Here is a 23,368-nt window from a genome sequence, read left to right on the forward strand (position 1 = left end):
AAATTATATAATCACATATAACCATCACCAATGTATTAACAACTTCTCTTACCCTAAATTGAATATTATAATATGACAAAAAAATATAATGTAAAGTATATCAAAAAATAATAATATTATAACTATATAAAATAAGATACATAAAAATTGAATACATTTTGTAGGAGTGAAATTCAAAATGTCTATTTACACACTAAATATAATATTGAAGGTATGAACTATGAACCCTCAACCATTAAACACGAACTATGAAGTAGACTTAGTTGTTATGGGATTATAAATAATAAATAATAAAAACACACTTATAAGGGAAGAAGAATGACGTGTGTATACCTTAATCATACCCATTCACTAACTCTAACCCATAAAAACACCTTACTTCTCCAACCCTCTCTTCCAAATAACCCTCTCTTTCTTCACCCATTATCCGTAACTCACTTTTCTTCTCTATCAAACAATAAAAAAATAATCTTTTTTTACACTAATCATAACGGTTCTACCCAAAATTTATCTCCTTTTTTGTTTCAGGTTATTCTCAAGCCTCAGTTTCGTGCATTATCTACCAAGTTCAGTGGGACCCAACAAGCCATGGCTAGCTTTGACTCTTTCTCTTACCTGACACAACGTGAAGCTGTTGAAGTTGATGAATCGCTCATGGGTCCTCTTGGTTTTAGCGTGGACCAGCTCATGGTTAATATTCTTTTTCATCACTGTGTTTTTTTTCATTTGTTGTTGGGGTACTATTTGATAATGTTTTGTTATTCACTGTTTTTGTAGGAATTGGCTGGTTTAAGTGTTGCTACTTCCATAGCTGAGGTAATTGCTCATATACCTTTGATCTCTTTGATTTTTATTTCTATGTGGTAGTTCTCACTTGAATTGGAAAAAAATGTAAAGGTTTTTAATTGAAATCATGTATGCTCTTTTAATTAAGAAAACCTGATAGATATGATATTACCCTTTGATTCTATATTGCCAGTGATTGAATATTAGAAGTCATTGAAGTGTTCTTTAGCAACCAAACTTCCCTTTTGTATTCTAGGTTCAACCATAGTTACTAGGAATGCGGTACAAATATGGGTTCATATGTCATTTTGGTATGTGTTTCATCATTTTTTAGATTACTATTAGAATACCTTATTTAAGATGAATTTAGTGCTTGGTATGCGGAATGGAAAATTTGATACATGGTAAGTAAGGTTAATGTGCGAACCTATTAGCTATGGGCTTGATAGCTATTTAATCACAAAAGCTTGTTTTCATGTCTTTCTATCATAGAGATAATATCAAACGTTCCCCCTCAGTCTAGTTATTGATCTCTGTCTCCGCTCCTTCTAGTGCACCCTTTTCCAATCATCAGATGTTTTACGGCTTTGAATCTCCTTTTTTCCGGGACCATATAAATCCCTATAGAAAAGTATATCCTCCATTTTCAATTCAAAATGTAGTAGTTTGGGGTTGTCAACTTGATCCGGTGTCTGTGTTTTCCACCATTTAATTTATACTACACAACCTGAAGCTTGCTTTGTAGCTCTTATACCTCTTTTTGGGCTCAAGGATCAACTCACGATGTGGATTTATTAAAATTGCAATGCGACAAGTGAGAACTAAAGAAAATATGATAGAGCTAAATCCTCAAACTCATGTGGCATAGTGATGTGATATTGACTGTGCAAAATATGGTAAAGTAGACACCAAATTTTGACAATTTCAGTATCCTATCCACATGCTACTTCATATGAAATCTACTGGCCTATTTTATTAGGCATCAACTGAACGTGCCTCTTCCATTTTTTGAAGGAACACATTGGCTTGCATCTATGCAAGAGCCCACATTCAAATAGGAAAAAAATGCAAATTTCGACACCAAGTGCGAGACAACCTTGTAGTTATTTTACTCCTCTGGTTACCCTTTTATTCTGTAATTCAACCATAAAAGTCTTCTTGTTGGTTTGCAGTTTACATTAACCTGGGTTATGAACAGAAAACACAAAGGATCGAATAAGTTTTGTAATGTTGTGCACTTGTGCTTTACAAAGTTGCAAACATTCTCTGAGAAAAAATGTGCTTTTTCTCTATGAGTTCCTATGTGCAAATACTGATAACTACTTGAAATTGAATTTTCTATCACAGGTTTACAAACCAAGTGACTATAGTCGTGTTCTTACAATTTGTGGTCCTGGTAACAACGGTGGTGATGGTCTGGTGGCTGCCCGTCACCTACATCATTTTGGTTATAAGCCCTTGGTCTGCTACCCAAAGCGTACACAGAAGCCTCTGTATGCTGGATTAGTTACTCAGGTAGGATGAACTCATTCGGGAAAGTTTTATCCTCTTTTTTTTGGGTATCTCCTTGCCATTTAACTCGACTCTAATGTTTAATCTGAGTTGCTATAAGTCTCATGTGAAGCATTGATACTGTAGCTCGAAGCACTGTCAATCCCATTCATGTCAGTGGAAGATCTACCGTCGGACTTGTCAGATGACTTTGACGTTGTTGTAGATGCGATGTTTGGATTCTCGTTTCATGGTACTTTACATTGTTTTAATATTGTCTGTGACCCAAGTATATCTACATCGTTCTCAGTGTTATGAAAGCCAGGGTTTTTACTACTTACTGTTAATACCACTTTCCTGGATCTAACCATATCTTGTCTATGCTACTTATCTGCTTATCCATGTATGCTTTCTCATGATTTATATTGTGTCCTGAACTTCAATTAGGCTTTCTCTATTAGACTATTACCAACAAAGGCTGTAACTTTTAGCTTCTGTTTAACTTTTGAACAAATAGTCCTATTTAATTTCATATTATTTAGCTTTTTTATTTTCTGATTGTCCAGGTTCTCCAAGGCCACCTTTTGATGATTTGGTTAATAGACTTGTTTCTTTACATAATCAAATTAGCCAAAAAAGATCGGTTATAATCTCTATAGATATTCCTTCTGGGTGGCATGTTGAAGAGGGAGATGTTGATGGTACAGGCATTAAACCTGATATGTTGGTATGTATCTCAGAGATATATCCGTTTCATTACCTTTTTTTATTATATATAAAACTATCTGTTTCATTACATATTTGCTTTAAAACATTGGGGATTTAGATATAAGTATAATATATAAAGATGTTTCTTTCAAATGCAAGTTATGTTTCTGTTGAGTGACCGACCCATTACATTTTCTGAAGGTTTCTTTGACAGCCCCAAAATTATGTGCAAAGAAGTTTATTGGTCCTCACCACTTCCTAGGAGGTAGATTTGTCCCACCTGCTATTGCAGAAAAATATAAGCTTGTACTTCCACCATATCCTGGAACTTCCATGTGTGTACGAATCGGAAAGCCTCCTCAAGTTGATATTTCAGCTCTGAGAGAGAACTATATCTCTCCTGAGTTTCTTGAAGAGCAGGTCGAGGCAGACCCCATTAATCAGGTAAAGTTCATAAAACAATACTGTTTGTCAGTGTTGTTAATGTTCTTCCTTTTTTCCTGTTGGCGGTTAATGACTTCACCGGAACCTATTTCACTTTCCTAATCCGAGCATCTGGAAACTGGGATTTTAGTGGCTATGTCTACTTGCCCATCTACATCTATTTTATTTGTTGTCTGCAGTTTCATAAATGGTTTGATGATGCGTTGGCTGCTGGGTTGAAGGAACCAAATGCTATGGCCTTGTCAACTGCAGGGAAGGATGGAAAACCGTAAGATCAGCTTCTGTGTTTTATGTTAAAATGCTTTTTGCCTATTTCCATAATGTGCATAATATCTGAACTGAAATTTCAAAATTACTCCTCACGATCAGTGGGCTCTTGTGAAATGAATTACTCTTCCCTATTTCCATAATGTTCATGATATCTGAACTGAAATTTCAAAATTACTCCTACTTCATTTGGCTGCAGCTCATCACGGATGGTATTGCTAAAAGGTGTGGATAAAGATGGATTTGTGTGGTAAGTAAAAATGTTATTTTTATGTTAGAATTGCTTTGGCAATGATATTAAGAAATGAATATTTGTGTCCACCTACTGCAATTGCTTTGCAGGTATACAAATTATGAAAGTCAAAAGGCACGTGAATTGTCTGAAAATCCTCATGCATCACTTCTTTTTTACTGGGATGGTCTAAACCGGCAGGTGACTACTCTTTTCATCGTAGCTAGCCATCTCCCCAAATTTATTTGTTCTTGCATGGATTTGAGTGCGCAAAAGTTAATTTTTCATGCCAACGAGTGTCATGTCTTCTTGGAATCTGATGGCCATAGCATGCCATCATGTACTTTCCAAGGATGAAAAATGAGGGTTACTATTTCTTAGTTTTAACTCATGCAGAGTAACATTTTAGGCGTGGATGAGTAAAATTCTTTTAGATGGTATAACATAGTAGATTTGAATCTTATTATCAAGGCGAGGCTTGTGGTTGAAAGATTTTGAGATTGTGTGGAGACAGAGAAATAATATAGAAGGGCATACATTGGGATGCCAAGTCCTTTTTTTAAGAAGGATAATTTGTACTTTCTTTTCCATCCCTGGGCGTTTAGCCTTATCACCTATACTTGTGGAAATAATGTGAATGGACTCCTTGTGGGGCATTTGCGTAAGATTCAGTTGGAGGTCTCGAGGCTTGATTTTTTTTATAATGCATGTACTTTCTTTTCATTTTTATGAAGCCCAAAATTAATTATAGATTGATCTTAAATATGATTCAAATCCGATATAGCAACTAGGGGTGCATAAGAAATGTATTGAGTCAATTCTTATTAAGGTTCTCCTTAAAAAATCTTATTAAGAGTTCAGGGAAAGTGCGTGGCAAGACTGTTGTCTCCTTATCTTTTGTTATGGTCTCTCTCTTTTTCAACAAAATGCTTTTCCAGATTTATCATAAGCCCCACCGTCTCTCTTCTTTTATCTAGTAATAGATAGATGCATTTCATTATACTGCAGAAAACTTCCTCCTTTTAAAATTACAGGCATTGTTTATCAGAGTGATATTTTTACTTCACTTTTTTAGCTTTACATGATATATATTTTAAGACAATAAGCAAAAGAAAAGAGCGATGATGAACTTAAGTATATGTCAGCTACAAATATATTATTATTATGATCATCATCAGCATCTTACACTTGTTGATTTGTTTTATATTGGTTAGGAAGCAAAAATGTAAGTCTTTTTATACATCTACTATAAACAACAACCCTGAAAGTTTACTTTGAAAAATATTCAACATCTTACTTAATGTGAAAATTAACATTTTGTTTATTAATATTTGATGGCTTCTTATTTTAAGTTTACAAAGCTGGAACTGTGGTTTGTGTGCCAATATTAACATGAATCATCCAGTTCAATAATCTAAACTCTATGTAACTGTGCCTTTTAGAGGCATGGTAGATAACTTGCTGATAATCATGATATTTGACTATAATATCTAACTAGTTTTTGTTTATCCCTTTTATTTTCTTTTCCTAGGTACGGGTGGAGGGGTCTGTTCGGAAAGTATCTGATGAGGAATCGGAGCAGTATTTTCATAGCCGCCCTAGAGGAAGTCAGATTGGAGCAATAGTCAGCAAGCAGGTCTGCTTTTTTGTCACTTTAATTAATATAGTACTTGTTATATAACAAATGATAATGATATATGAACTTATTACATTTTCTGGATTTCTAGAGTTCTGTTGTGTCTGGAAGGCATGTTCTTCATCAGGAGTACAAAGAGCTTGAACAAAAATATGCTGATCAGTAAGTTATTCAACATATACGTTTGACGCAATGTTGTGAATTCTGATAAAATCTGTTAATCCCATGTGGTGGTCAATAATTAAACTTTTTTTTCCAAATCTCGCTTGGATTGGAAATGGAAATCTGATTAGCTCATCTTCTCGTATGACCAAGACTCCAAAAGCATACCCTTTTCTACCATTTGTCAACTGGGAGCCGGAAATAATGCTGCTTTTTTTTGTTTGCAGAAGTTTGATCCCTAAACCTAAGAACTGGGGAGGATACAGGCTAATACCGAATGCTTTTGAGTTTTGGCAAGGGCAGAAATCTCGCTTGCATGACAGGTAGTTGTTTCCCCTATGACGGGTTGCTTTTTTTCAAATTGCCTATTTCGACATGGATGAAGCCAAAAAAGTATACATGTTATGAATTTAAGTCAATGCATGTTGGGTTTTCAACAGTGTTTAGGTTCTAGGTCCATAAATGTTATCAATTTGAGTTGACGAAGCCTAGTCTGGCTATCAATTTGATTATAACAGTTTTTGTTTAATACAAATTATTTTCCCCCAGAAATTGAGTTATTTAACTAAGTGTATGTGGGTAATATTGAAAACTTAAACTTATAAACCCAGCCTACACAGTTCTCTCTTCATTGGTCATCTAAAAATAGCTCCAATGTTGAACCATATCTTGAGATTAGCTTGGATTTACATGTTCCTGGAAAAAAATTGTTGTGGGCCATTGTACTTCACATATAGTGAGGTGAATTTCCCATGATTGATTTTTGTATGCATTTTTTTACAGGCTGCGATATTCTCCCCATGACGTCAATGATCAACGGCTATGGAAGGTTGAGCGGTTAGCCCCCTGATATTATTTTCAGAACGACGAGCTTTGCTCCTTTGAAAATTTGTGAAATTAGATCCAGGTCTAGTTTTAAGTGAGATTGAGATATGCAGGTGCATTAGATTTGTGCAGCTGTATCTGTACACACAAAAATCTCTAACAAATTGTTTAGTTGATATCATCATGATAGGATAGTTTCAATAAGTCAATCTGCTGTTATATCCATGAATTTGAGAAGTGGCAAATACAAAATTGTCCATTTTCTTTAAACACTGTCCACACAATCATTCAAAAATCTGGTACATCTAAATAGTTGCATGAAATAAAAGCAAGCAAAATGTTCATTACATGGAATGGAACAGCTCAGATATTTCTGGACACACTGCTTGCTTATTCTGCCCTTGCATGCATTTGTTGTATCAAGTTTTTATGTCATGGTTCAGGGTTAAGCCTTACAGCACTATACTAACAATACTGTTAAAAAAATGGGTACAAAGTAACACTGATCTGAACCTGATATTATTATGTAAACTATTTAAACCTCTCACCACTAGTCCAATCCTAATGACTTACCATATTGTTAATCTTGTGTTGTAGTTGTTGTATGTGGGCATGTTTGGTAGTTATAGCCTTTGTGATCTGGATCAGAATTTGGGTCTAATAAGTTTGAGTTTAATGTCCTGGTTATGGTTCAGGTGATTGGTTTAGGAATGTCTGATTCTTCTTAAATAAGGTTTCACCTAAGCCTTGTATGAAGAAAAAACTTGGGAAGAGCTAACTCCATCATACTAAAGATACATATTATGCAAATAAAATAAAATAAAAATTCCCCTCAAAGCTGGTCTGTCTCCCAGGAAAAGAATATCTCATTTTAGAAAATTTGCATAACTAAGTGCTCAAACTATGTGTTGGAAAATTTTCTTCAAGGCATAATGGCATATGTAATAACTAAATACTCTTAATCTACTATAACTAACAACAATAGCTAAATCTTTCTCATTCATTGCACTCATCTTTCACTGTCTTTTACATGAAAACTGTATTATCTGGTGGTTGTGGTCCATGATCAATGCTCCAAAACCCGTCTCAACCATTGATTTGAGTAGCTTTTATAAATTTAACTTCATTAGTTTCAATTGTGATGTTCTTGAATCACCTAATAATTTCTAGTAATAGTGAGCTCATTCTAGTTCCAACAAGTCACATGACAGAATAACAGGTACATTCATATTCTAAATCTCATCATAGTTCGGATGCATCATCCTAAAGTGTGAGATATGAGTTTAGAATCTTCAAAAGACTAGGTTTGAATTTGACAATTCTGACTAAAAAGTAGTAATTGATGAGTACTTCCTCTTTTGTCCAGTTATCAATACTTTTGTTAAGGCATCACAAAATATTGGCTGAATATGCAACATAATGTTTGTACTAATCTACAGTGAACACCAGAAGAAGCTGCTACAGTAATATGAAAGATTAATAGTACACATTTCCTATTCAAAATGAGGCCCCTCTTTTTTTTCATTTCCATATATAATGCTTGTCCTAAAGTTTGAAAACACCTTCTTTAGACTTTTCTAGATGTTATATTAATATTAATTTGGTTAAGGTCAATCATGACCAAACTAGGCTCCACCATGAATTTAAAACCACTAAATTTCCAATCTTTTTATCCTTTTGACCAAGTTGAAGGTGATATGTGACAGTCACACTCCTTTATCTGTGGCCAAATTGGTTCATGCCAAAGTGACCCCTACCTGACTCAACACACCACCTTCTTTTAGAAAAATAAAGGTTCAATGAGTGCTAATTCTTTATAAACATGTTTTTGTTATAATGAATAGTTTCAAGGTTGTTACATGGCACGCTTGAAAGAGATACACCAAGAAGTTGAGATGGGATGGAGTTAAAATAAGAATTGAGAGCTCTCAATCTAATGATTCTAAAGGAGAAATGATGGGAATATTCTTTCTCCCTCTTTCTAATCATGCACCAAAAAAAGAAAAGGTATGTGGAATTGGATTTGTAGTTATTAGGCTTAATTGAAGCCTTTGTCTTAGATATTTCACAAGTGGGGGTGCTATTTGAAGTTCTTAGTAAAAACTAGTTCATGGTTCTGTTTGAACATCAATTTAACATAAAATGACATCAACATCAAGCCTAAGATTGTCAATTTTGGAGTAGGGAGTGGGTAGGGCCCCTATTCCATCACTTTCAGGAGTCCTAATAACATATGGCTAACGTATCTGAATATTCTACATAATTGGAGATACTAGTTTCAGGATTTGGAAATCGTAATTTCATGGTCATTAAGCAATAACTTTATTGTTGCATGTTTGAAACATCTTTTAAACTATTTTCATTTTTAAGTTATTTATGTTTTGAAATGAGTAATATAAATCAGCTTTTGTTACTTTTTAAGAAAAAAGTTAATTTTTAAATGGTGCAGTTTTTTAAAAACAATAGGGGGGGTTTGTAGATTTCTTTTCATTCTAAACTCTAATACAGAAATAGTGAACAGAGAAAGTTGCAAAAATTAAAAATGTGTTGGTAGGATAAAAATGAAACAAAGTAAAGTTATAGGATCAAATTAAAACCAACAATAAATTCAATAGTTTTATCTCTATAATAATTAATGGTATTATTGAATAATATCTTATATATATGTGTGTGTGAATTATTATTGTTCAAACATGTCCTAGCTCAATTATAGAATTGTGGGATATATAATGTAAGCACTACGAAAAAGTGAAACGAAAGACGTGTACATTAGAAACAAAAAAGTATTATACATTGTACAAATGCTATCTTCCAAAGCTTCAATGTCATGTTTAGGAATGAACAAGATACTGAAGCAGAGTACCATCCAACCTTCTTTTTGGAAGAAAAAGTAAAAACTCTCTAATGGTTATCTGTGACATGTACTATGTCCTTGCCAAACTTAATCAAGTTTTACAGAAAAGGAATGGAAAATCTATATATAGTGCTTTATTAACAATTGTGAATTTTAAACATAAAATTTGTTGCTTACACATGTTATATACAATGTTATTTTACAAGATATTATCTAGAGTTTAAAATCTATACATTGTTAATGTAAAGTTTTTTACACTATCAGCGTATTATTCACTATTAATTTGTATTACTTTTATTTGAGAATCAATGATAGTTAACATATGAATGGTAAATGATTTGCCGACGATATAAAAATGTGACAAAATCCTTGAAACACAGCTATAAAACACTGGAGTAGATTAATACAATGGTCTAACACATGACAAAATCTTTAGTGGTTGACCAATGACCATACTTAGATCAGCCATTAAAGTTGTGAAAAAACCTCACTCCATCAATTAAATCTTATATTGGTAGAAAACTTGACTTTTTAAACATTAGAGATTCTATTTCTTAAAAAGTTTATTTAAAATGATTTGAATACCAAGTAAACAAGAATATATTTACCTTGTCCATTTCCCTAAGGAAAAATGATCATCTCAAGTATTAATAGAGAGACAAATGTTTAATTATCCTCATATTTTCAATAACAAAAATGTAATTTTATGATAAATAAAAAAATAAAAATGTTATTACATATTATATTATCTTTTATTTGTATATAGTTTTTTATCCCTTACGTTCCTCTTTCTAGGCTAATTCTCCACCATTATTCAATTAACCATGATATCATTATTGACATAATGCATCATTATAAAATATGTGTATGCACAAAACCATAATGTGACCCAACTCAATACCGTACACGTGGCAGCATAAGTTGGTGAACCAGACTCTAGATGGGTCCTACAAATCAGCCCAAAGAACCTAAACTTTTTAGCATTGCAGCTCATTATAATTATCATTATTTGTTATCATCATTGTGTATTGTGTGCTTAGCAAACAGTAAAATGCATGTGATGATCAAGTTGAGTGTTTATACATTATTCATTCAAGTCATGTGAAGGAGGATCATTCATTGCCTAAGGTCATTACTGATTTGTTTAGACAGTAATTAATTTAGCCCTTCAAAAATCAAAATCAAAGTACTATGTGTTGGTTTTTCAAGATTTCTGTAGCCATATAACTTTGCTAAAGCTTAAAAAAATTTCATTTATGCTAAAATAATATAAAGGGGCATAAATTTTTAAGTACAGTGAATACAACATAGGGATAATTCAATATCCTTAGGATTTCATCTTCTGCATCATTCTCCACCCACCCTTGTTCATTTTTCTCTCCCCCAAAAACCAAAGTCCTCTTCCATAAACAGGATTGCAGAAAGAATGTTTCTTTTCTCCACAATAGCAGAAAACAATGTTGAGCTCAACATTGTTTGACATAGATAGCAGAAAACTTATTGCAGGTATATTTAAAAATACCCTGCCCCATAGTTTTCATTTGGCCTTCATCATATGAAAAAGCTAACAACTAATTGATGAATATAACAAACTAATTAAGGATGGTAACAAATTTTGGAGCATCATCTCTTGGCCTATCAAGAGATCGATACATGTACAATATCTCAATATCGTCCGATTTGTCCTCTTCACTATTGATGACTTCCAACACCAGACGGGGCAATGTTCGTGCAAGTTCTTGGCAAGCTCGGCGTGTCAATTTACAAGATGACAGCCAGAGAAATCTCATATTGTAAAAATGATGCAAACCAGAATACAAAGCTTCATCCCCAAATGGACTATCCCTGATTTCAAGCTTTTGCAGATTAGAGCATCCTTCTAGAACATATTTGAGGCCGAGGTCTGTGTCTCCAGCAAAGGCAACTGACAATGTCCTAATCAATTTTCCATACATCCCAATATAACGAAAAGCTTGATCAGTCAGTAAACCAGATACGGCAAGTCGAGTGAGCTTCTTGCAGTTCTTAACAATGGCACCGAAACCCTCATCCATGGGCTCATGAGTCTCAGAATCTGGCTGATATCGCCCAATTATACATAGGCGAAACACCTCTAGATCCGGGCAGTTCATTGACATAGCTATCACAGCTGCATTTGTCATTCTTTGGCAGAAAAACAAAATAGATTGCAATTTCTTACAACCTCGAGAAATTGCTTCAAAGCCTACCTCTGAAACTGGACCATCATTCTCCTCCCTTGTGTTAACTGGGAAAACCCGAAGCTCACGCAAATCCTTGCAAGTTGCAGCCACTTCTTGAAGGCCCTCGTCACATATTGAATCAAGAACCTGTATAATGAATGCAAAAGTAAGTTACTGTTCCTAATTCATTGGCAATGTACTTAGAGGGGCACAGACAGCGAGATAACACATACCCAGAGTGTCTGGAGTTTATGACAGTGGCGTATGACTGGTTTGAGTTGATCCGCATTAATATCAGCATAGCTAAAATTCAAAGACGTGAGATTAGCACAGACTGGATAGATGGCAGGCAGATAATCAGTCGAAATATCACGGAAACCAGATAAACAAACTAAGGATTTGCAGGCTGCAAATGCAGAGCCGTAATCTGGTTCCTGATCACCAGCAACCACAGCCTCTAATGCATTGAAGGAGCCTGTTCCAAGATGTGTGAGATGTGGGGCTTGATGCATCAGGCGGTATAGCTGAGAGATGGAAACATAGCAATTCAACCTAAGTTTCCTTAACGAAGGCGACCTAGCCACTAGCCTCTCCAATGCCTCGAAATTAACCGGGCACTCAACACATTCGAAAACAAGAGATTCCAGATGGGTTTGACCCTCCGGAAAACAGGATATCCAATCTACTTCTTCATTATCATCAGCAACCTCAACCATAGATTCCACAAGATCAAGCACTCTCAGAAACCTGGGCCCAAAAAACACACACACACAAGGTAAACAAACACCTTAACCCACAATCCTTCTTTCCACCATACACCAAATGATTTTTGAAACTCTACTTCAACATAGATTCTAAACAGCAGATAAACTCACAAAACATACTATTTAATACTATAGAACAATGCCATAAAATCTGGAAACTTTCCTAACCTAAACATGAATTAAACCATCAAACTAATCTGACACTATTAATATGCAAATACAATCACTTCAAAATATTTGTCATATTATTTTTTTTTGTACTACCAAGTATCCCCTCACCCCTTTTTTTGGGTAAGGAAAAAACCCTTTCGGGTGCGTAACTGTACCTCTCAACAATAGTCGCCATATCACGCATGTTATTTTAAATTAGATTTATTAGAAAAATTAAACACAACTTATTCCAAAGGCTGATTAATTTAAATTATAAGCTATTGTGAACAAAAATTAGTTGAATCTAACCTGCAATTGGTGGCAACAGCAGAAAGTCCTGTAGTCCCAAACCCTTCACAACAAACAAGAACAAGCTCTTTGAACCCAACAAAGGACTCAGATAATTGAATAAGATCATCATCACTAACACACATACGCTTCAAATGAACCTTCTCGAGCCATGGATAAGCCTTAGCCATAGCTACAAGCCATGGCGTAAAGTGGGCCCCCCAGTTCAACGGCATCAGATCGAAATCCGCGAACCTGGGCTTCCCTTTTATCGTCACCGACCGGACCCAACCGAACCGGGAAGTTACACGGCGCGGCGACAAAGCGTAACAGTTCCCGATAAATAGCTCCGATCGGGTTTGCGCCTCCGCGCGATACCAAGACCAGGAGACCAATGAGGCGGCGCTACGGTCGCGGCGGGAGGTGAGAAAGTTGAGAACGTTTTCGAGGACTATTTCGAGAACCCGGTCTGGGAGTGGAGATTGGTAAAGCGTGGATCCTGAACCGGAAAGTGAACCCGGTTCGGTTATTATGAGTGTGGAGAGATCTAGAAGGGAAGATCGGTGGTTGGTTTTTTCTGTCATGGTTGTTATAGTAAGTGGTTAGAAAAAGGTTGAATCTTTGGTTGATTCAGGTTATGGTTTTTGAGGGGTTTTGATATGAGTTTTAAAGGAGAGAGAGAGAGAGAGAGTGAAGTGTGGTAATTGGTAATTGGTAATTGGTTTTGGAGAAAATATTGTGAGTGAGAAAAGACTAAGGATGCAGGGTCACTTGTCTTTGTGTGCTGTCTGTGTCTCTCAGCTCAGCATTCAGATTCTCCATTTATGCTCTATTCTCTCTCATCACCAATCACCAATCACCAATCACCAATCACCAATCACCAATCACCAATCACCAATCACCAATCACCAATCACCAATCACCAATCACCAATCACCAATCACCAATCACCAATCACCAATCACCAATCACCAATCACCAATCACCAATCACCAATCACCAATCACCAATCACCAATCACCAATGTTGTTATATTAAATGGATATACTCTTCGACAACTCTTTCGAATGAGTTAGACTCATCTAGGAAAAATATTCTAAAATATTAAACAAAAAGTAATATAAATTAACATTTATATTGCCATTTATATTTTTTCATTTATAGTAAAATTACACTATCTTTAAAACTAAAATGAAAAATCACACTATTGTTGGATGATAATTTACTCCAACAAGTATCATCACTTCTCTTCTCATATTTTTCACACTTTTAGTTCATCAAATAGTATGACAAATATTTATTATCAACGAGTCTGTTCTAAAGTCTATCTCAAACCTATTATAATGTTAAAAAAATTAAACATTAATAACTTTGTCTTTTTGTTTCATTGTAATTGGTTTGGGACAAGCGTACAGATATACTTGGAGACATCAGATCTTCATCCTAAAAAGTAATGCCAAAGAATTTACAAAGGCTACTTTTTATAAATACTTTTTCCGTAAATTGAACAAGATCATGTTAGACCTCACGATTTTATAGGTATTTATAGAAATAGATATAAATTTAACTTATCTACAAAATTCTCATCTTCATAAGTAGATTTGAATTTAGAATCTTCTAAATTACTAATTTGAATCTCAAACATTTTATTAATACTTGTGAACAAAAGAAATGAAAATGAGATAATATGCTTATTGTTCTTTACAAGTGGAGGTTTGGTAAGGTTTGCCTCTATTTTTCAACTACATACATTTCAATCATTTTTGTTAAATGATTCTTTTATTCCTTCTATATTTTAGTTAGATTTAATAGTAATAATCTTGGTGGAAAGCAACGGTTTTGGCATCAATGCAGATTTATATGACAATTAAAAAAAACAAGGCTTGGATGAAGACACAACCTGCTATGGACAACCCATGTGGAGTGAAAGCTGTTAAAACCATGCCTGCTACAAAAGATAGGATGGTCTAGTTTCATTCAACCAATTACTTCTGGTCTTATATTTCAACTATAAGAAAAATAAATAAATCCCTCCTTTTAAAACCAAATGTTTCGTTATCATGTCTATTGAATTTCTTATTAGCATCTACCATTTTCTTTGTCTTTATATGCTTGTATTGTTTATAAAAGATAGAGTTTTTGGAATCAAATAAGTGCTTTTTTTCATTTTGTAATTTCATATCCTTATAGGACGACAAGACATTATTCCTTCTAGAACATATTTGAGGCCGAGGTCTGTGTCTCCAGCAAAGGCAACTGACAATGTCCTAATCAATTTTCCATACATCCCAATATAACGAAAAGCTTGATCAGTCAGTAAACCAGATACGGCAAGTCGAGTGAGCTTCTTGCAGTTCTTAACAATGGCACCGAAACCCTCATCCATGGGCTCATGAGTCTCAGAATCTGGCTGATATCGCCCAATTATACATAGGCGAAACACCTCTAGATCCGGGCAGTTCATTGACATAGCTATCACAGCTGCATTTGTCATTCTTTGGCAGAAAAACAAAATAGATTGCAATTTCTTACAACCTCGAGAAATTGCTTCAAAGCCTACCTCTGAAACTGGACCATCATTCTCCTCCCTTGTGTTAACTGGGAAAACCCGAAGCTCACGCAAATCCTTGCAAGTTGCAGCCACTTCTTGAAGGCCCTCGTCACATATTGAATCAAGAACCTGTATAATGAATGCAAAAGTAAGTTACTGTTCCTAATTCATTGGCAATGTACTTAGAGGGGCACAGACAGCGAGATAACACATACCCAGAGTGTCTGGAGTTTATGACAGTGGCGTATGACTGGTTTGAGTTGATCCGCATTAATATCAGCATAGCTAAAATTCAAAGACGTGAGATTAGCACAGACTGGATAGATGGCAGGCAGATAATCAGTCGAAATATCACGGAAACCAGATAAACAAACTAAGGATTTGCAGGCTGCAAATGCAGAGCCGTAATCTGGTTCCTGATCACCAGCAACCACAGCCTCTAATGCATTGAAGGAGCCTGTTCCAAGATGTGTGAGATGTGGGGCTTGATGCATCAGGCGGTATAGCTGAGAGATGGAAACATAGCAATTCAACCTAAGTTTCCTTAACGAAGGCGACCTAGCCACTAGCCTCTCCAATGCCTCGAAATTAACCGGGCACTCAACACATTCGAAAACAAGAGATTCCAGATGGGTTTGACCCTCCGGAAAACAGGATATCCAATCTACTTCTTCATTATCATCAGCAACCTCAACCATAGATTCCACAAGATCAAGCACTCTCAGAAACCTGGGCCCAAAAAACACACACACACAAGGTAAACAAACACCTTAACCCACAATCCTTCTTTCCACCATACACCAAATGATTTTTGAAACTCTACTTCAACATAGATTCTAAACAGCAGATAAACTCACAAAACATACTATTTAATACTATAGAACAATGCCATAAAATCTGGAAACTTTCCTAACCTAAACATGAATTAAACCATCAAACTAATCTGACACTATTAATATGCAAATACAATCACTTCAAAATATTTGTCATATTATTTTTTTTTGTACTACCAAGTATCCCCTCACCCCTTTTTTTGGGTAAGGAAAAAACCCTTTCGGGTGCGTAACTGTACCTCTCAACAATAGTCGCCATATCACGCATGTTATTTTAAATTAGATTTATTAGAAAAATTAAACACAACTTATTCCAAAGGCTGATTAATTTAAATTATAAGCTATTGTGAACAAAAATTAGTTGAATCTAACCTGCAATTGGTGGCAACAGCAGAAAGTCCTGTAGTCCCAAACCCTTCACAACAAACAAGAACAAGCTCTTTGAACCCAACAAAGGACTCAGATAATTGAATAAGATCATCATCACTAACACACATACGCTTCAAATGAACCTTCTCGAGCCATGGATAAGCCTTAGCCATAGCTACAAGCCATGGCGTAAAGTGGGCCCCCCAGTTCAACGGCATCAGATCGAAATCCGCGAACCTGGGCTTCCCTTTTATCGTCACCGACCGGACCCAACCGAACCGGGAAGTTACACGGCGCGGCGACAAAGCGTAACAGTTCCCGATAAATAGCTCCGATCGGGTTTGCGCCTCCGCGCGATACCAAGACCAGGAGACCAATGAGGCGGCGCTACGGTCGCGGCGGGAGGTGAGAAAGTTGAGAACGTTTTCGAGGACTATTTCGAGAACCCGGTCTGGGAGTGGAGATTGGTAAAGCGTGGATCCTGAACCGGAAAGTGAACCCGGTTCGGTTATTATGAGTGTGGAGAGATCTAGAAGGGAAGATCGGTGGTTGGTTTTTTCTGTCATGGTTGTTATAGTAAGTGGTTAGAAAAAGGTTGAATCTTTGGTTGATTCAGGTTATGGTTTTTGAGGGGTTTTGATATGAGTTTTAAAGGAGAGAGAGAGAGAGAGAGTGAAGTGTGGTAATTGGTAATTGGTAATTGGTTTTGGAGAAAATATTGTGAGTGAGAAAAGACTAAGGATGCAGGGTCACTTGTCTTTGTGTGCTGTCTGTGTCTCTCAGCTCAGCATTCAGATTCTCCATTTATGCTCTATTCTCTCTCATCACCAATCACCAATCACCAATCACCAATCACCAATCACCAATCACCAATGTTGTTATATTAAATGGATATACTCTTCGACAACTCTTTCGAATGAGTTAGACTCATCTAGGAAAAATATTCTAAAATATTAAACAAAAAGTAATATAAATTAACATTTATATTGCCATTTATATTTTTTCATTTATAGTAAAATTACACTATCTTTAAAACTAAAATGAAAAATCACACTATTGTTGGATGATAATTTACTCCAACAAGTATCATCACTTCTCTTCTCATATTTTTCACACTTTTAGTTCATCAAATAGTATGACAAATATTTATTATCAACGAGTCTGTTCTAAAGTCTATCTCAAACCTATTATAATGTTAAAAAAATTAAACATTAATAACTTTGTCTTTTTGTTTCATTGTAATTGGTTTGGGACAAGCGTACAGATATACTTGGAGACATCAGATCTTCATCCTAAAAAGTAATGCCAAAGAATTTACAAAGGCTACTTTTTATAAATACTTTTTCCGTAAATTGAACAAGATCATGTTAGACCTCACGATTTTATAGGTATTTATAGAAATAGATATAAATTTAACTTATCTACAAAATTCTCATCTTCATAAGTAGATTTGAATTTAGAATCTTCTAAATTACTAATTTGAATCTCAAACATTTTATTAATACTTGTGAACAAAAGAAATGAAAATGAGATAATATGCTTATTGTTCTTTACAAGTGGAGGTTTGGTAAGGTTTGCCTCTATTTTTCAACTACATACATTTCAATCATTTTTGTTAAATGATTCTTTTATTCCTTCTATATTTTAGTTAGATTTAATAGTAATAATCTTGGTGGAAAGCAACGGTTTTGGCATCAATGCAGATTTATATGACAATTAAAAAAAACAAGGCTTGGATGAAGACACAACCTGCTATGGACAACCCATGTGGAGTGAAAGCTGTTAAAACCATGCCTGCTACAAAAGATAGGATGGTCTAGTTTCATTCAACCAATTACTTCTGGTCTTATATTTCAACTATAAGAAAAATAAATAAATCCCTCCTTTTAAAACCAAATGTTTCGTTATCATGTCTATTGAATTTCTTATTAGCATCTACCATTTTCTTTGTCTTTATATGCTTGTATTGTTTATAAAAGATAGAGTTTTTGGAATCAAATAAGTGCTTTTTTTCATTTTGTAATTTCATATCCTTATAGGACGACAAGACATTATATAAATAAAAATAATAATTATGAGTGTAATATTTGTATGCTATTAATGTAAAAATTTATATACAGTTAATACATTAAATATCATTCATTTGTATTACTTTATGTTAAGAATTAATAATAATTAAATATAAAAAGTAGAGTGATACACTAGATACATTTTACCCCATAAATTATATGAACATGAAAGCATAAAGTTGATTTTAGAATTTAGCCAGGGGATTCAAGAATTGTTTAGCGGGAGGATATATTTAAAAAAAATGTATTTATCCATATTATAAAAGTTATTTACATCGTCATCATTTACATTTATATTTCTTATTATTAACTTTTAAATAAAAGTAATATAAATAAATGATGTATGATATATTGATACTATTTAAATTTTTATACTAATAATATATAAATATTACTGTTTTTATACTAGTGAATAGATATTACACCGTATATATATAATGGCCAGCTAATGTTGAAATGCATGCTCTCCAATCATTCTTGGAAGGACAATTTTGTTTCTACTAGTTAACAAAGAGCAACACAGAATCTCAAAACCAGATTCATTGTTGTGCTTGTATATCGGATGATTTATTAAAAAATAATGAAATCTGCTGACTTTTTTTTATTAGCAAGGAAAACTTTATTAATCAAAAAATAAAGAAATTGTTCAACGTTGAGTTTATCTCCATTATAAGCTAATCAGGTGATGAGTACTGTGGCTCGTTATTTCATAAATCAGGTTATGTTAGAATGAAAATATCACACATATAAACTTAAGTTGAGTGTCACTGTTGTAGTATTAAAATAAATAACTTTACTTTATAAATAAGAATACAACTTAAAGGGGTACAAGATTAAGATATACTCCTAAGTCCTAACTCACATAGTGCATCAAAGTTAGCACCATGTCTATTTTCATAATTCAAAAGGAAATGAAAACAAATTGAAAATGGAAGAGGCTGAAGTGGTTTGGTCGAAGAAAATGACATATTCTCTAATTGGACCTTATTACTTTGAGAAATCACTGTTATTTGTTGCAACCCAAAATTTAAATTTTGAACCCTATTTTACATAATTGCCATAATGTTCCTTTCCTCTATTCTTGTATTTCTACTTCTCTTCATCATCCACCCATAAAAAAATATTTTTTCTAACCATTAATAGTTGGAATACAATTTTTTTTAAATATATATATATATATAATATAATAAAAAGAATTTTGTTAAAAGTTTGTACTAACACTGACCCCTAATTGGAATATAAAAAGTTGCATTGTGATTAACATCTATAGAAGTATAATTTTTAAATTTTATTCTGACCCATGGCTTTGGAAATGTTTGTTTTTCAAATTTTATTGTTTGACTCAATATCACGAAACAGTGAAAACTGGTCCTAGTTTTGGTGATGCTGCTGTGGAGAGGGTTGCTCAGACAAGAAAAGTTCTTGCAGAAGGTGGCTATGAGAAGATCTTTAAACAAACTTTGGAGACTGTTCCAGATGAGCAGCTCCTGAAAACATTTGCACAGCACTAAATTTCATATTTTCTATATAGTGTTTGAAATATTTGCATGCATCCTTTCCTTCTCATGCATTAGGTTCTCATTCCATTGCACCAGCTGAGAGCTGTAAACCAATCAAGAAGCAGAACCAACCCATTAGAGAAATATATATATATATTATATATGTTGATGTTGTTAACATAATTTGCAACAATTCTATATGACACGAAATAATATTTAATAGTTGAGTTACATAATTAGGTCGTTCTCTTTAAGATGTTTTATCGTACTGCCCAAAATGTTTAAAGTAGACTATCAAACACAACGTCCTCAGGATAAAAATAGTTTTGTTATTAAATTCTTACTGCACGATTTCGAAATGCCCACAATATGTTAATTTTATTTTTCACAATCTCACAACTAGGGCCACTAAAAGGTGAAAAAGTTTGTCAGGAGAGAGGAGAAAGAAAAAGTTAAGTGAAAACATACTCAACTTGGAAGAGAGAGTTTCTATTTATAGCATGAGATATTTTTAAGTTCAACATCTATCATAGGTTGGACTTAGGAGTTTTTTTTCTTCAAAATTCTTCTATGTGAGACTTAAGAGTTTTTTACATTTCACACTCAAGAGTTCTCTCTAATAGCTTCCAAGAAAGCAAATTTGATAACCATGAATTTTGTTTTATGGGTTTTGTACACTATCATAGTGCTGTAAAAAATATTCAAGGAGCATTGCAGCCTCAACTGATACACATAGGATCTAAAAGCACCATTTATTATACTGAATTAGATGATGAGCTTTGTGTGATAAGTTTTCCTATGTTCTGACTTGTGGAGCTGTTATATTATTTTTGAAACTCGAATAGTGTTTATGGAATATGAATTGATGAAAAGTAAGAAGTGCTCAATATAATTTATTTTACATTTGTGATTTTATGTTACTTTCTGAAAGCAACAAGAGTCCGTTGGATCGTTGCAAGTTTAATGAATAAAGACGGTTGATATACTTTAAAAAAATCATTTTTTTAAAGGACTTACACTCCTTTAATCTGAATATTATGAAGTTGTTTTTTTGGTTTGATCCACATGTATTTTCCATTAGACAATCAATCTGCACGAGCCCGGGAGTAGCATCATGGATTGCAAAGATTTGTATACATTTAATGTACTTGAATTTTCAAATATTCAAACTAAAATCAGAGATGACACTTACAACTAGAGATGACACTTGCACTTTGTTGAGTTTGTGAGAGAAAATAAGATGATAGAAAACTTAAGGAATGAAATTTTAAGAAAGAAAAATAGTAGAAAGTAAAATGCTTTTTAGTTGTTTGTAGGAATGGTAATGGGGCATGTCAGGACTGAGTTTGTATATACCCAAACTTGAAATTCAAAACTCGAACTCAAACCCGAAAAACTTGAATCCAAAAAACTAAAAAATTATAAATGTACTAAGGAAAGTATGATATCATTATCAGTTATTTTATTTTTCTCTAGCATTTCTATTTTCTCTTATATTTGTTTCAATTCTTTTATGTTTGAAGATTAATATGTAAAGTAAAATTAGAAATTAAAAACAATGGACACATGATAGAAATTTCAATTTTAAATTGAATTACATTACTTCGGGGCGGGTTCGGGTTATGGTCTTTGCTCAACCAAACCTGAAAATTAAACTCGGGTAAAACTCGAACCCAAAGCCAATCACATCGAGTTTTCCTCATTAATTTCGGGCTTGGTTCAGGCGGGTACCCACAAGTTCGGTTTTTATTTTCATCCATAGTTGTTTGATATTAAAGGAAAAAGAGAGAATAGAGAGAGGAAAAATAATATATGATGAGACAAAATGACATAAATATACACAATTAAAAAGATACAAACACTAACATACAAATACTCACTTTTATTTTAGAATTAAATACTTTTATAAATATGATGTATAAAAATATATTTATACTTTTACCTCATATCATATTTTCATCATCCACGATTTTATGGATATAATTTTAATTCTATGCTAGCAGTGTACCCGTGCACTTGCACGGGTCGCTTCTTTGTTTATGCATAATGCGCAAATAATGTACATATATTTTATAACGTCAATAAATCATAAATGGAACTATTATATTTTTTGCATTCATATAGTTGCAATATTAACATTGGTTATTTAGTGTATATGTATAATATTGACATTTATATATGCATTTTTATAAGCATTGATTTGTGGAAAGTATAATTATAGAAAGTATTTGATTCTAAAATAACTCAATAAATAAAATTCAAATTTTATTGGATAATATCTCACTTCTATATTCTCTATATAAAATTATAAATATAAAGACTTCTTTTTGCATCATATTTTTTGTGATTACATTTATAAGTACCATATAAAGTCTTAAGGATTTTTTAGCATATATCTTGAATGATTATTTTTATTTTAAATTATGTTCATTATGTATAAATATTTGAATATATTTTTAGCATTCAAATATAGTATAATTAAATGTTATGTATTTGATTATGTTTTAGCTAATAATCAGTGTATGAAAATAACTCATAAATTAAAGATTCATTTCTATTATTTGGAAGATATATTTTTCTATACAACCGAAATATTTCACTATACATATTTTTCTATTAAGTCTGTCATTTTTATAATATACATAATTGAATTAATATTTTTATTTTTGGAATTAAGTTAATTCATATGTTTTATTAAATTCATATGTTGTGGGTAACTCAATGTACAACACGTTATTGTTTACATTAACTAGCAGTGTACCCGTGCACTTGCACGGGTCGCTTCTTTGTTTATGCATAATATAAATATAATATATATATTTTTTATAATATCAATAAATCATGTATTGAAACATTATATTTCTCATTCATATAGGTGCAATATTAACATTGATTTTTGAGTGTATATGTAGAATATTAACAATTATAAATGTGTTTATATAAGCATTTATTTGTTGAAAGTGTGATTATAGAAAATATTTGATTCTTAAATAACTCAATAAATAAAATTCAAATTGTATTGGATAATATCTCACCTCTATATTCTCTATATAAAATTATAAATATAAGGAGTTATTTTTGCATCATATTTTTTGTGATTACGTCTATAAGTATCATATAAAGTCATAATGATTTTTTAGCTAATAATCATTGTATAATTAAATGTTATTTATTTGATTATGTTTTAGCTAATAATCATTGTATGAAAATAACTCATAAATTAAAAACACACTAAGTTA

General features: G+C 33.3%; 3 protein-coding genes and 1 long non-coding RNA gene across 4 annotated transcripts; 1 reads left to right on the top strand and 3 right to left on the bottom strand.

Moving 5' to 3' along the window:
- Positions 313 to 6,905, top strand: LOC109327074 (pyridoxine/pyridoxamine 5'-phosphate oxidase 1, chloroplastic-like). The gene is made up of 14 exons (XM_019560083.1): positions 313 to 429; positions 529 to 690; positions 778 to 816; positions 2,134 to 2,301; positions 2,425 to 2,530; positions 2,844 to 3,004; positions 3,187 to 3,429; positions 3,609 to 3,697; positions 3,896 to 3,946; positions 4,039 to 4,129; positions 5,460 to 5,564; positions 5,656 to 5,726; positions 5,954 to 6,049; positions 6,510 to 6,905. The coding sequence occupies exons 1-14, from the start codon at positions 319 to 321 to the stop codon at positions 6,574 to 6,576; spliced, it is 1,560 nt and encodes a 519-aa protein (XP_019415628.1). The 5' UTR covers positions 313 to 318; the 3' UTR covers positions 6,577 to 6,905.
- Positions 6,545 to 7,782, bottom strand: LOC109327075. Its single transcript, XR_002105314.1, has 2 exons — positions 6,933 to 7,782; positions 6,545 to 6,856 (listed from the first exon to the last, which is right to left on the bottom strand). It is a non-coding gene; the product is annotated as an uncharacterized LOC109327075 (long non-coding RNA).
- LOC109326879 (transport inhibitor response 1-like protein) lies at positions 10,639 to 13,653 on the bottom strand. Its single transcript, XM_019559760.1, has 3 exons — positions 12,830 to 13,653; positions 11,840 to 12,353; positions 10,639 to 11,753 (listed from the first exon to the last, which is right to left on the bottom strand). The coding sequence occupies exons 1-3, from the start codon at positions 13,390 to 13,392 to the stop codon at positions 10,998 to 11,000; spliced, it is 1,833 nt and encodes a 610-aa protein (XP_019415305.1). The 5' UTR covers positions 13,393 to 13,653; the 3' UTR covers positions 10,639 to 10,997.
- Positions 14,985 to 17,387, bottom strand: LOC109326408 (transport inhibitor response 1-like protein). The gene is made up of 3 exons (XM_019559092.1): positions 16,565 to 17,387; positions 15,575 to 16,088; positions 14,985 to 15,488 (listed from the first exon to the last, which is right to left on the bottom strand). The coding sequence occupies exons 1-3, from the start codon at positions 17,125 to 17,127 to the stop codon at positions 14,985 to 14,987; spliced, it is 1,581 nt and encodes a 526-aa protein (XP_019414637.1). The 5' UTR covers positions 17,128 to 17,387.

Source organism: Lupinus angustifolius, chromosome LG14, assembly GCF_001865875.1.
Source record: "Lupinus angustifolius cultivar Tanjil chromosome LG14, LupAngTanjil_v1.0, whole genome shotgun sequence".
Lineage (NCBI taxonomy): Eukaryota > Viridiplantae > Streptophyta > Magnoliopsida > Fabales > Fabaceae > Lupinus > Lupinus angustifolius.

Coding starts and splice junctions, on each gene's coding strand:
- LOC109327074 (XM_019560083.1), top strand. CDS start 319: ATGACGTGTGTATACCTTAATCATACCCATTCACTAACTCTAACCCAT. Junction 5,565..5,655: donor GAGCAATAGTCAGCAAGCAG/GTCTGCTTTTTT, acceptor CTGGATTTCTAG/AGTTCTGTTGTGTCTGGAAG. Junction 6,050..6,509: donor AAATCTCGCTTGCATGACAG/GTAGTTGTTTCC, acceptor ATTTTTTTACAG/GCTGCGATATTCTCCCCATG.
- LOC109326879 (XM_019559760.1), bottom strand. CDS start 13,392: ATGACAGAAAAAACCAACCACCGATCTTCCCTTCTAGATCTCTCCACA. Junction 12,354..12,829: donor GCTGTTGCCACCAATTGCAG/GTTAGATTCAAC, acceptor TTTTGGGCCCAG/GTTTCTGAGAGTGCTTGATC. Junction 11,754..11,839: donor ATAAACTCCAGACACTCTGG/GTATGTGTTATC, acceptor TTCATTATACAG/GTTCTTGATTCAATATGTGA.
- LOC109326408 (XM_019559092.1), bottom strand. CDS start 17,127: ATGACAGAAAAAACCAACCACCGATCTTCCCTTCTAGATCTCTCCACA. Junction 16,089..16,564: donor GCTGTTGCCACCAATTGCAG/GTTAGATTCAAC, acceptor TTTTGGGCCCAG/GTTTCTGAGAGTGCTTGATC. Junction 15,489..15,574: donor ATAAACTCCAGACACTCTGG/GTATGTGTTATC, acceptor TTCATTATACAG/GTTCTTGATTCAATATGTGA.